At 36.6% G+C, this 13,242-nt stretch overlaps 2 protein-coding genes across 3 annotated transcripts; both read left to right on the forward strand.

The window, feature by feature from the left end:
• The first annotated feature begins 213 nt into the window (after positions 1–213).
• LOC106332143 (glutathione S-transferase T2-like) lies at positions 214–5,951 on the forward strand. Its single transcript, XM_013770615.1, has 2 exons — positions 214–251; positions 5,015–5,951. The coding sequence occupies exons 1-2, from the start codon at positions 214–216 to the stop codon at positions 5,949–5,951; spliced, it is 975 nt and encodes a 324-aa protein (XP_013626069.1).
• A 2,661-nt stretch (positions 5,952–8,612) lies between these two features.
• LOC106312290 (fimbrin-1) lies at positions 8,613–13,028 on the forward strand. 2 transcript variants are annotated; one of them, XM_013749766.1, is made up of 15 exons: positions 8,613–8,825; positions 9,053–9,187; positions 9,267–9,437; positions 9,504–9,736; positions 9,827–9,998; positions 10,072–10,110; positions 10,311–10,379; positions 10,461–10,577; positions 10,895–11,106; positions 11,386–11,538; positions 11,630–11,829; positions 11,921–12,078; positions 12,152–12,248; positions 12,335–12,426; positions 12,505–12,783. In XM_013749766.1, the coding sequence occupies exons 2-15, from the start codon at positions 9,101–9,103 to the stop codon at positions 12,781–12,783; spliced, it is 2,079 nt and encodes a 692-aa protein (XP_013605220.1). In that variant the 5' UTR covers positions 8,613–8,825; positions 9,053–9,100. The 2 variants fall into 2 exon arrangements, with proteins under 2 accessions (XP_013605220.1, XP_013605212.1); XM_013749758.1 differs by having other exon boundaries at positions 8,616–8,825; positions 8,996–9,187; positions 12,505–13,028.
• Positions 13,029–13,242: the final 214 nt, after the last annotated feature.

A 13,242-nucleotide genomic window follows, 5' to 3' on the forward strand; every position in this document is an offset into this window, starting at 1 on the left:
CTAATTTTGGTGATTTGTGTCAGCCATAAAACTTAATTTATCTTGTGCATATAAAGTATTAAAAATAATGAAAACGAATTATAACACGTTAACTCTTTAATAACGATGATATATTTAATAAATTGATATTTGTATTCATTATTTTATTATTGATAAAGATTGTTATATTGTAAAATGTTAAAGTCATTTAATAAATAAATATTAGTATAAAAAATGTATTCCGCTCAGAGGCAGATTATCGTCTGGTCAAGGTAATAATTCGGTCGAAGTAAGGAAAGAAAATAATAATATACTATTATAATGCTGTAATTATTTATTTGGTTTACATCAAAACATCAAGAAGCTTTGGTCGGCGGCTCGGCGCGAGCCAAAATGAACCAAGTGGTGAATGAGTAATCAACAGCTAATGCGGGTCCCGTTAACGTGGCCGTCATGACTTATCTGTATTTACACACGTGGCGAATATCTATTGGTAGTTACTCATGAAATCAGCAAAGACGCGCAAACCTGTACGATGTACGTGGGGCTGATGTTTGCTGTATTAAACCACCACTTTTGAAAATGTAACACATCTTTTATTTGTTGTCGCAAATAAAATAAATTTCGAAGGAAAGTTTCTAACCAGTAGACCTGAGACTTATTATCCGAGATCCGGATTCGATTCGAGATCCGCTCCGGATCCGCTCTGAAAATAGGATATCCGGGGTGTCCGGATCCGAATCCGGATAGTAAAATCTTGGATCCGTGCAAACCGAATCCGGATCCGGATATCTTAATTTTTAGGTCCGGATATCCGGATCCGGATCCGTATTTTTAAAATACATTAAATTTTTAAGTTTATTAATATTAATATTTATACATGAATTAATCTTATAATATTATATTTTAGTTTTTATAATATTATAAACATATATAAATATATTTATAAATATTTAATTTATGTATTATATTAAAAAAATTAGTACTTTGGATCCGGATCCGAATCTGGATATCCGCGGATAATAAAATATTGAGACGGATATCTGGGGAAACCCGGATATCCGGAAACCACGAATCCGGATCCGGATATTAAATCCACGAATCCGGCACGAATCCGGCGGATCCGGATCCGGATACCATAAATTTCCCGGATATCTGGATCCGTCCCAGGGCTACTAACCAGGATGTTGATGTTGTTGTGTATACATTGGAATTTATCTTTTATCGGATTAAAATAGATATTTATTTACACCGTCAACCTGCAATACTTAATTATTTCAGGCTCATAAATTAAATAAAGCTCTCATGTGNGTTGTTTAATCGACGACCAACATGCTGTCTACAGACAGTATTACGAGAATTAATTTGTTTTTCCCTTCAAATGATTGGACCCGTTACATGGACTCTTAACGGAACACACATTTATTAGTATTTTGTGGTGTTTTTAAAACCGGACCAACTACGAACCAGAATTTTTTTTGGTCATAGGTCATTGTGATTCAACCGAGTCTGAACCGGATTCGATCGGGTTTACTTAGATTAAACTAAATTTAATGATATTTTATAAATAATATGCATTAAAAAAAAAAAAAGATCATATCAAATAAAATGTTTAAATAGCCATAATATGTAGAAATTTTTAAAAATAACAATTAAAATCTAAAATCAATATGAAAAGCACATTTAAACTTTATTCCAGATCTTATCACTCTAAATCTTCATCACCTTTTAAAAAATTATATACGCATTAGGTAAAAGTTATATTTTGAAATACAAATTTCAGAAACGTAAATGTTTCAATTATTTAAAGTCTTCAAAACAAGTCATCATGAAATAAAAATTTAAACAAAATGAGAAGTAGACAAAAATAATATCTTGACTTGAATATTAAATTTTGTGAATCTTGTAATTTATTAGTTGTAGAGACGACAAACGAAAAAGACGAGACATGATATTTTATTAATCTTTGATAATTCTTATTTTTACTTTAAAAATAAGAAAAATTAATTGTTTCATTAAAAAAATTTTGACTTATATACGAACTGGGGTTTGCTGGTTCATTGGGTCGCCGGTTCCCGGGTTTTGACGGTTCGGTAGGGGTTTTTAACTGGTTCGATCTTAGTTGGGTTTTAGCATTAACCCAACCCGGATTATTTTCGGTTCATGGTTCAACCTGGTCCAACCGTCGGTTCGGTCCGGGTTTAAAATACTGTACTATTTTGTAAAAATAAACAGATATTTTGTTATGACGATAAGAATATCAGTAACAAACTACACAATAAATTAGAATAGTTGTTTAATTTTACGAAATTTTATTTTTCCAAACAAAAATCCTAATATACAACTGGTTTTGACCTTGAACTGTCACACTTTGCGAATATGTTTGAGCATGGAGCTTCAGATCCGTACACTACGTACTACTCCTCGAGTAACCCAAGTTAATCCAAGAACGCCTCTCTTTGTTACTAGAATGCCGATCAAGATATCAACCTGTTGATCATTCCAATAACTTTTGAAGTTTCAGAGCGAAAAATGACACGCTTCAGTTCAAGGCTGATCATGTTCTCGTATTAAACCTATTTGGCTGCGTTTAGCCTAAGCCTCATCAAAATTGTCAATGAAAGTGAACGTGCTTATCAGCTTATGCTGTGAGATAAAACATGCACATTGTGATCTAGTAGGACTCAAACAACCTCTCCCAAACTCTTTTTCTTTGACCATGATGACTGATGATGAGACCCCAATGTTACATTTATTGTTTTAACCCAATGCATCAGAGACTCTCATATCTAAATTTCCATTACAATTATCTTTCACTTACCTTTGTACCTTTGTATCTTTTCTTATTGTCAAACTTTAAAGAAGCTAAGATATTTACTCTTTCTGTTAAAAGTGCTCAACATATCCTGTACTGTACTGACTCATGACTACTCTTCATTAGCTAGTACACATTAATACTTTGCTACTTTTAGATAATTAAATTATAAAAAAAACAAACAACAAATGACACACACTGGTCATTTAATTCATATTTTCTTATAACAATAGCGAACAAATCAGTTTCAAAATTATATACTTTGGAAGTTTGCTTCGAAACAAACACAAGTTGGGAAATAACCACCAAACAAAAAGACGTTAAAGAAACACCAAACGAATAAAAAAAACATCATAGACAAGTTGGCATGTGAATGCTTCCATGTGAATGATGTTAATCCTTTTATAGATATTTTGGTCATCATTTATAATACTCCCTCCGTTTCATATTAAATGTCGTTTTAGAGAATTTTTTTCGTTACAAAATAAGTGTCGTTTTCGATTTTCAATGCAAAATTTATTAATTTTATGCAAAAATTATTTTTCTATTGGTTGAAATATGGTTAGGTGTATAGGTAATAGTATTTTTTATAAAAAATATATAAAATTAATTGTTTCCTTAATCCGTGTGCCGAAACCTAAAACGACACTTACAATGAAACAGATGGAGTAATAGCTAGATACTATTACAGAGTGAGATTTGCCAACATGTTTACATATACATTTTGATCGTCAATATACTTGTTAAAAATCTTGATGATATAAAAATATTTAGATACTTGTTCCCATTAAATTACACTTATAAAATTAGATATCTTAATTAGTACTTTTTGTAATAAAGATCCCCGTAAAGAAAGTTTTTATACTAAATAATGCTGTTTGAAAACTTGTGACCATTGTATACCTATTAGGCTATTACCTCTCTGCACACAGCATCCTATTAGAGTAATGGGAACTAAGAGCAAGATTATCGGCACTAGCAAGATTATCGGCACTTCTTAGCCACAAGTCCTACGAATAAGAGGTCGAAATTTAAATGAAAAAAACGGAAAACATTCGGGACGACGCTTAATTAAGAAGTTTTGGCTTGCATCCTTACGAGCCACGTGGCATGTTGCGCGCCGTTGATGATAAACTGGTAGGGAAAAATTGATGTGCGTCCGAGATTCACTTTATTCTTCTTGGGGCTTCTCTCTCGACGGCGATTCATTGGGCTTCTCAGTCGACGGGGCGTTCTCTCTCGACGGGGCTTCGCGGCTTCTCTCTCGACGGCGATTCGACGGGGCGTTCTCTCTCGACGGTCGTTCTCTCTCGACGGGCCGTTCTCTCTTGACGGGGCTTCTCTCTCGGCGGCGATTCATTTGTCGTTCTTTCTCGACGGGGTCTTCGTTTATTTCGATCACCGAACTGTCGTCTCATCCAAACTGATCGCCGATTCGAAGTAGGTATGTGTTCCTCCCTTCGTATTTTAGATTTGTAGATTTAGGGTTTTCAAAATCGTGTTTCGTATTTGTCTCATTTGAAAGAATCTTGTGCCGTGTGTGATTGTATTCTTGTGGTGTCCGTATAATAGATTGTAAAAGTTGTGTGGTTATGAAACTGAATTTGTGGTTAAGTGTTTGCTCTGTGTGGTAATGAAACTGTTGTCAGTTTGAATTCGTGGTAAAGTTTGTAAGTGTTTGCTCTGTGTGCATATAAACAAGTGATGCGTTATAATGAAACTGAATTCGACTTGACATTTGTTAAAGTTGTTAAGTGTTTGCTCTGTCTGCGGATTTGTTGTTAATTGTCTGCAAAATAATTACTTCTTTGCTGAAACTGATATGAGTTCTTTTGTTTGATCTGAGTATGTTAGTTGCTGAGGTTGGTTTGATTCTCTGTTTGTAATTCATGTTCAGTTGAGCTCCACAAGTTGTTAATAGTAGCTTGACTTAATGAATTGATAATTCTGATTGAATTGAACTTGTACGCATGAACTCTGATAGAAAACGTGTAGTCATGAAGTCTACTTGTACGAAATCTCCTTTAAATTGAATGCACCTGTAAAGGTTACTTGATAGTTATTTAGTTGTGTAAAATGCAATAAGTTGTGATTAGACAATGGTAGTTTGTGGTTAGGTAATTATGATAGTAACTTATTACAGTTTCACCTATTAAACTCCAACCATCTTCAAGCTATCCTATAATCTCATCTTTTTTCTCTCTTGTTCGGTAAAACCAGTAACCATTTCGGTTCCCAAATCTTCTATAATCCCTCCTCTCTTCTCATTGCTGTGGATTCAAGGCATCCATATAGCCAGTCCTCTAGTTATTTAGGTCTCCTTAACAGTCAACACGAAAGTGTTCTCCATGAGAACCTTTCGTATGAGAGTTTCCATTATGGAGCTTCTGAAATCCCTCCTTTCAGTTCACAACAAGCTGACGCCCCAACTCTACCTGAAGACACACCAGTGGACCGTAGGGAGAGAAGGAAGTGGACACCAGCTGATGACGAGGTTCTAATCAGTGTGTGGCTAAACACATCTAAGGATGCTGTTGTGGGTAATGATCAAAAGTCAGGGACGTTCTGGAAACGAGTTGGGGAATATGTTGCAGCAAGTACTGACGGTAGAGAGGGTGGTGAAAAGAGAGAGTTTCTCCATTGTAAACAGAGGTGGCACAAAATCAATGATCTCACTAACAAGTTCTGTGGTGCATTTGCGGCTGCGGAGAGACAAATTACCAGTGGTCAGAACGACAATGATGTTCTAAAGGTGGCTCATGACATCTTCTACTCTGACCACAAATCCAAATTTACACTTGAGCATGCGTGGTGTGTGTTGAGGTATGAACAAAAATGGCTTAACCTTAATATCCCTAAAGCTAATGCCAATTCGAAGAGAAGAATTGGTGAGACAGGTTCCCAAACTTCAACCACCAATGTTGGTGATCATGAGACAAGGCCTGAAGGTATCAAGGCTGCAAAAGCTAAAAGGAATAATGGTCAAGTGAAGTCTCTTGCTGAGTTTACGAGCATTTGGGAAATGAAAAAGGAGGATTTGGCGATGAAGGAGAAACTGTCAAAGCTGGCCATACTAGACACTCTCCTTGCCAAAAAAGAACCCCTCAGTGAGGCTGAAGAAGTTGTGAAGAACAAACTTCTCGCCCAGTATTTCTGAGAATTATCTCCTAACTATGTTTGTACTTTAGGTCCACTATGTCTTTAATTTATGTGTTAAGTGATTTGTATTATCTTCCTGGTTGCTTTGTATGTCTGTTTTATAAATGAATCAGTTATGTTATGAATGTGCTTCCTGATTACTTAAATAAATCTGTTTATCTCTATGTCTATAATGTCCTTTACAATAAATGAATGTCTATCTTTATAATTAAATTTCTAATATTTATTTTGTTAAAAATTTTCAGGCTAAGTTAAACATGGGACATGATTATTCCTATAGCCAGCCTTCTGATTCTGACGAGTTTGGAGGGGACACAGTAGACAGTGGCTACAGCGAAACTGAAGAGCTTATTCGACGGGATCAAGCTGAGCTAAGCTACAATAACCGTGAGGTTCAGTACCCTCCACAACCTGAGGTCGAGTTCGGCTTCCCGCAGACATGCTACTGTGGTGGGCAACCTCATCTAGCTACATCTTACAGTAGAACCGATCCAGGTAGAAGATACTATACATGTGATAATGTTGATGATGGCGAGTGCCATGTATGGAAATGGTGGGATGAGGCGGTTATGGAGGAGATGAGAGCCAGGGATATACACACACTTCAATTGGCTGAAAAGGTAGATTATCTAAACATTTTGAGTGACTATGAGACACACCTTAGCCATGTTAAGGATCTCTATAATGTTGCTGAGCAGAAGTTGGTTAGGCTATAGAAGATAGTGTTAGTGTTGGTTACTGTCTTACTGTCTTACTATCTGTACTTGTTACTGTCTTAGTTTGAATGAACTCTCTGTATGTTGCTGAGCAGAAGCTTGAATGAACTCTCTGTATTTTTTTTTTATATTGCTCTAATGACATTACTGATCAAGCTGAGCTGATCAAGGCTGTTGTAATGATTTCTCTGTCTCGTTTTCGTTAATGTTGTTGTAATGATGTTAATGATCATGTATAATGTGTAATGTTGTGACTTTGCTACATCTTCTCGCATGAGTTTGACAATGAAAAATTGTATACAAATGCTAGTGTCAATAAAATTGTATAAAAAAGCTCGTGAACTAACATTGCAAACAAATGCTCGTGAGTCAATAAAATACAAATGTACTGACAACAAAGAAAGCTAGCGTCACAAGATGTACTCACCTGTTTTTGATGACATTATTAACGGTAATGCGCCACAAGTAAACTTATATGTCAACGGAACGGAGTACCATTTGGGTTATTATCTCACAGATGGTATTTATCCAAAATGGGCGACTTTTGTTCAATCTATCAGACTGCCCCAAGGTGAAAAAAAATCATTATTTGCTAAAAACCAAGAAGTTGTTCGAAAAGATGTTGAACGTGCCTTTAAAGTCCTTCAAGTTAGATTTGCCATTGTCAAAAATCCATCTAAGTTATGGGATAAAGACAAAATAGCAAATATTATGAGAGCATGTATCATACTCCATAATATGATTGTCGAAGATGAACGATCATCATTCACTCAGTTTGACGTTTTGGAATTTCAAGAAGGAGAAGATGTGGATGATACATTTTCCGTCGATATGCCTACAAATCTCGGCAATACAATTGATCGTCGAGCGACCGTTCGGAATAGACAAGCCCATGCACAACTAAAAAATGATTTGATTGAAAATATATGGACTAAATTTGGACATCTTCCAAATAACATATAATTTGTAACTTTCTCTGTATTGAATAAAATGTGTGTTTGCTTTTATTTATCAAGTTTGTAATTTTTTTCCAATTTTGTTTTTGTTGCAACTTTGAAATTTAATTATGTTTTCAATTTTAATGTTATATGTTTTATTTAAAACTTATCTTTTATATATCATTACTCATAAAAAATACAAAAAAATAAACAATTATTTTACTGAGAGATAACAAAAGTCCTACCAATAATCTATACTTTAGGGATTGTCTATTAAGCTTTGTCTCTTAACATAAAAACATAATAAAATAAGCTAAGGACTAATAAAAAAGTACTACCAATAATGTTGCCCTAAGTAACGAACTCAGTGATGGGAATTAAGTAACGAACTCTTGACATAACTAAGATTATTACCGTTAAAAAAAAAAGATTATTACAGTAACTATTTGTAAATAGCTTGGCCACAAAAGGTGGAGTGTGAAATCACTCTTTAAAATGGGCTTAAGACCAGCGTTGACGTCAGCAGACCCATTAAGCCATATTGTAATTATGTTACGTAGAGATCTGATGGATGATTTATGTTTTACCTTTAAGTATATTTTGCACCCATTTTTGAACATCTACCAGTTTCGGACATGAACACCACTGCGAAGTTTCGAAGCTAGTAAAAAAATTGTTAGGCTTGTGGCTTGTAAACATTTTTTTCTTAGTTTATAAATGAATGCCAAGTTACAAAAAAAAAAAAAAATTGTTAGGCAGACATTAATTGAAACCCATTTAATCTAGTAAATGGTGTAAATGCAGACAAATATGAGATGTCAAGAGAAGTGACACGTAGACAAGTCGTTACATTGTGAGGTCAGCGTCCCTTGTCGAGCTGGACGCACATCCCATCCACATGTCTCCCTCACCGAGCGAGTTTCGTAATCCAATAATATACTCGCGCGCGTAAGAAATAAGTATCAAGCATTCGCATTAACAGCACCTCGCACGAAACATAAAACTCGTTTTATTTTCCCTCCTCTATTCACGCACGGCTTAGTTAATTTGCTCACACGTATAGTAGAAAAAAAGATCGTACCTTTCTCTCTGTTCCTTCATCTTCTTGAGGTTGCTTCACGTGACAAAAGTTTGCACATTGCGGTTTAGTTCCTCCGTCTCGGTTCATTCGATGTCATCGTAGTGATGAATTCAACGCCGAATGTTCCTCCACCCGAGGTAAGATTAGGACTATATCTTCCATCTCTCGAGATTTATATTTTGTAGGTTGCGTGATGGAGTCGTCTTTGTTCTTATCTTAACCAAAAGAATGGTCGGTTAACACAGTTTTGTCTTGTCTTGCTATATTAAGGACAGATTTTCGAATTGTTTCTTTTTTTTTTTCTTAGCCACAAAGATCAATCCTTTCAATTACTCCAGCGAAGCTTACGATGATCCGTTTCCAGGGAGATTCGAAAAAGAGGATTCTATCGTGATCAAGTGTTTTCAGGGAGATGTCTGGGTTCGTGGGTGTTGTGGTTTCGGATCCATGGTTACAGAGCCAGTTCACACAAGTCGAACTTCGAACTCTTAACTCCAAGGTTTCTTCTCTCTCTCTTTCATTGTTCCTCTTTTTACCTTTACATGGATGAAACTAATCAATCTTGATTTCTTGTGTAGTTTGTATCGTTGAAGAACTCAAGTGGAAACATCGCAATAGAAGACCTCCCTCCTCTATTGTCAAAGTTCAAGGGCATTAGTACAACATTCAAGGAAAACGAGATCAGAGAGATACTCCAAGAACAAGCTTCTGATACAAGCAGTGATGTGGACTTTGAAGAGTTTCTCAAGGTACTGTGGTGTTTCTTGTTGGTGAACCACTATGAATGTGATATTGATTGATCCTATGATGTGCAGATATATCTCAACTTACAAGGCAAAGCAGCTGAGAAATCTGGCGGACACTCATCCTCCTTTCTCAAAGCTAGCACCACGACGCTTCTCCACACTATAAACCAGTCGGAGAAGGGCTCTTTCGTTCAGCACATCAACAGATACCTTGGGGATGATCCCTTCCTCAAGCAGTTCCTTCCTCTTGATCCTGATTCTAATCAGTTGTATGAACTTGTGAAAGACGGTGTACTTATATGGTAAGCTAGCTGCACGTTTCACATGTTTAGAGTTATTCATCTCGAGCATCTGTGGTTTTCTACCTCTGACTTGTTTCTCTCCTAGTGCAGTAAGCTCATAAATGTAGCAGTACCAGGGACGATAGACGAACGAGCCATCAACACGAAGAGGGTACTTAATCCTTGGGAGAGGAATGAGAATCACACGCTCTGTCTCAACTCTGCCAAAGCTGTTGGATGCACTGTTGTTAATATTGGGACACAGGACCTGGCTGAAGGACGGGTATGTTTTGTCTCCTCAGTGACCTATTAGCTAAGAAGTGTTCTGACCATGGAGGTTGTATGATGTTTTGCAGCCTCACCTAGTGCTAGGATTGATTTCACAACTCATAAAGGTATACACTCATCCACCTATATTACTTTTGCTTCTAAAACATTCAAACTTAACTAGATCACAGTTGCATTAGTTTGTACAAAGGCCTTTTTTGATTCGAATAAATTTAATCTTCTTTAAAAATATATATATATATATATATATATGTTACTTTTGCTTTCTGTTCTCAGTTATTTAACTCAACAATGTTGGTAAGTGCAGATTCAACTGCTGGCTGATCTCAACATAAAGAAGACGCCTCAGCTTGTTGAGTTGCTTGAGGACAGCGATGTAAATTGAGCTACCAATCACATTATCTCACCCCACGTCTTGTAAGTTATAAGTGTGTAACAAGTTTCTTATCTGTTGCAGGATGTTGAGGAGTTGCTGAGATTGCCCCCAGAGAAAATCTTACTGAAATGGATGAACTTCCATCTTAAGAAAGGGGGTTACAAGAAAACCGTCTCAAACTTTTCTTCTGATCTAAAGGTATTACAGTAATACTATTACTATTTGGCTTCTCAAAGTATAACTTGAAAAGGCAACCTCTCTCTCTTTTGCTTATCCAAACTCTTTACATTCAAGATTGTACTTATGTGCTACTGTTCCTTAAGTTTTTGGATGAGAGAAATAATATGAATTATAAAAGTCACAATATAAACATAAACTCTTTTTCACTTAAGGGTTTGGTACTTCCATGGATGCAATTTGTTGAATCATAAAAAGCAATTTTATGAATGAAATTTGTTGAACCTCATCAAGTTTTTTTTTTCCTATAGTAAAGCGTATTTCTGGTTAATCTTCAGGATGCACAAGCCTATGCTTACCTACTCAATGTTCTCGCACCTGAACACTGTGACCCGGCTACATTAGATGCAAAGGATCCACTTGAAAGGGCTGAACTAGTTCTCTGTCACGCAGAGAGAATGAACTGCAAACGATACTTGACTGCTGAAGAGATTGTTGAAGGATCTCCAACTTTGAATCTTGCATTTGTGGCACAAATATTCCATGAAAGGTTTGTATTTCTGATAAGACTTTCATACTCCTGTTTAATTAAGATGGTGACAATTAGCTGAAAGAACCGTCTATTTTTGTAAGTTATTCTTTACAAACAAACTTGTGAATGTCAGCGGGAAAATGAACAAAAAGAAGCTTTTCATACAATGCTATTATCAGTGATTCAAAAGCTTGTTACCTGAAACCCCTTTTTACTTGGAGATTTTACCACTTTTGAGTTTAATTGTTTCATTCTCTATGCACTTGGTTTTACTTTAACCGCCTGTACCTGTTGCAGGAATGGTCTAAGTACGGATGGTAAGTATTCATTTGCGGAGATGATGACCGAAGACGTACAGACTTGTAGAGATGAACGATGCTACCGGCTATGGATCAACAGCCTGGGGATTGAAAGTTATGTCAACAATGTGTTTGAAGATGTTAGAAATGGGTAAAGCTTTTATGTTTTCCTTTCTATATATAAAGCAACCAGTCTGTAGATGTTTCTAATTTTCTATTTTCTATTTTCTAATTTGCTGCAGATGGATACTTCTGGAAGTTCTTGACAAGGTCTCTCCTGGATCAGTCAACTGGAAACATGCTTCCAAACCTCCCATCAAGATGCCATTTAGAAAAGTAGAGAACTGCAATCAAGTGGTAAAGATTGGGAAAGAGCTGAGCTTCTCGCTCGTTAATGTAGCTGGAAACGACATAGTCCAAGGGAATAAGAAACTCATTCTTGGTATTCATCATTACCCTAGAGACCCCATGTTTCTGTTTCTGTTTCTTTTCTTAGCTTGATGCAATAAAGATTATGTTTGTCTGTCTTTCAGGTCTATTATGGCAGTTGATGAGATTCCATATGCTACAGCTTCTCAAGAGTCTCAGGTCGAGGACACGAGGCAAAGATATGACTGATGCAGATATCCTCAGCTGGGCTAACCGGAAAGTAAGAACCATGGGGAGAAAATCTCAGATAGAGAGCTTCAAGGTAACCTTTCTTTAATATCAACTTCAAAAACACTTAATCTTAGTAACTATTGAATCAAATTAAAATTCTTCAGGACAAGAGTTTATCGAACGGGTTATTCTTCCTAGACCTTCTATGGGCAATTGAGCCAAGAGTTGTTAACTGGAATCTTGTCACCAAGGGTGGAACAGGTTCACTCCTAGCTAGATTCTATCTACTTACTCTGTTTAACCAGAATCAAAGCTTATTTGGTTATCTTGATTGTTGAAACGTGCAGATGAGGAGAAGAGGTTGAATGCTACGTACATAGTCAGCGTTGCAAGAAAGCTCGGATGTTCTGTTTTCTTGTTGCCTGAAGATATCGTTGAGGTAAATTATAACGTGTTCTCTGGTACTTGGTTAGAAGAGTTAATGATGGAGATGGTGTTTGGGATGATGTTGTGACAGGTGAATCAGAAGATGATCCTAATCTTAACGGCGAGTATAATGTACTGGAGTCTTCAGAAACGCTCAGCGGAGAGTTCGGATTCGTCGTCCAGTCAGAGCACCACCACAACGTGCACCACCACCAGCACAGACGCGTCTCCTGCTCCGTCTGTCACGGGAGAGGACGAAGTTTCCTCGTTGAGCGGCGAAGTCTCGAGCTTGGCTGTTGATGACAACGAGAACGAGGCTGACGCGGTTTCAGACATCACCACTGTCTCAGAAGAGACACCCAACGAATAGATAGAGAGAGAGTGTGTGAGAGACAACAATATCTCTTGCGAGAGCAAATTAGCCTTTGTAATAACATCACCCTACTCTGTAATCTGTATGTGTTTTGTATCTTTGTTGTCTTTACAAATAAATGAGAAATGATGTCTATAAGGTTAGGTTCCGGCTACAAATAAATGAGAAATGATGTCTATAAGAAATGATGTCTATAATGATGTCAAAGTGTAATCTGTATGTGTTTTGTATCTTTGTATGTGTTTTGTATCTTTGTTGTCTTTACAAATAAATGAGAAATGATGTCTATAATGATGTCAAGTGTTACAAAAAAAAAAAAAGGTTAGGTTCCGGCTACGTGAGTATGTGGCATGAGGAGCCGCTTGACGCTGCGTCCGCGTCAACGTAAAGAACATGGCTGTAAAGGTTCTGACCAACGAAGCAACCAAAAGGTTCAAAATATGGTTAAGAGCGGTT

Source organism: Brassica oleracea, chromosome C1 (assembly GCF_000695525.1).
Source record: "Brassica oleracea var. oleracea cultivar TO1000 chromosome C1, BOL, whole genome shotgun sequence".
Taxonomy (NCBI): domain Eukaryota; kingdom Viridiplantae; phylum Streptophyta; class Magnoliopsida; order Brassicales; family Brassicaceae; genus Brassica; species Brassica oleracea.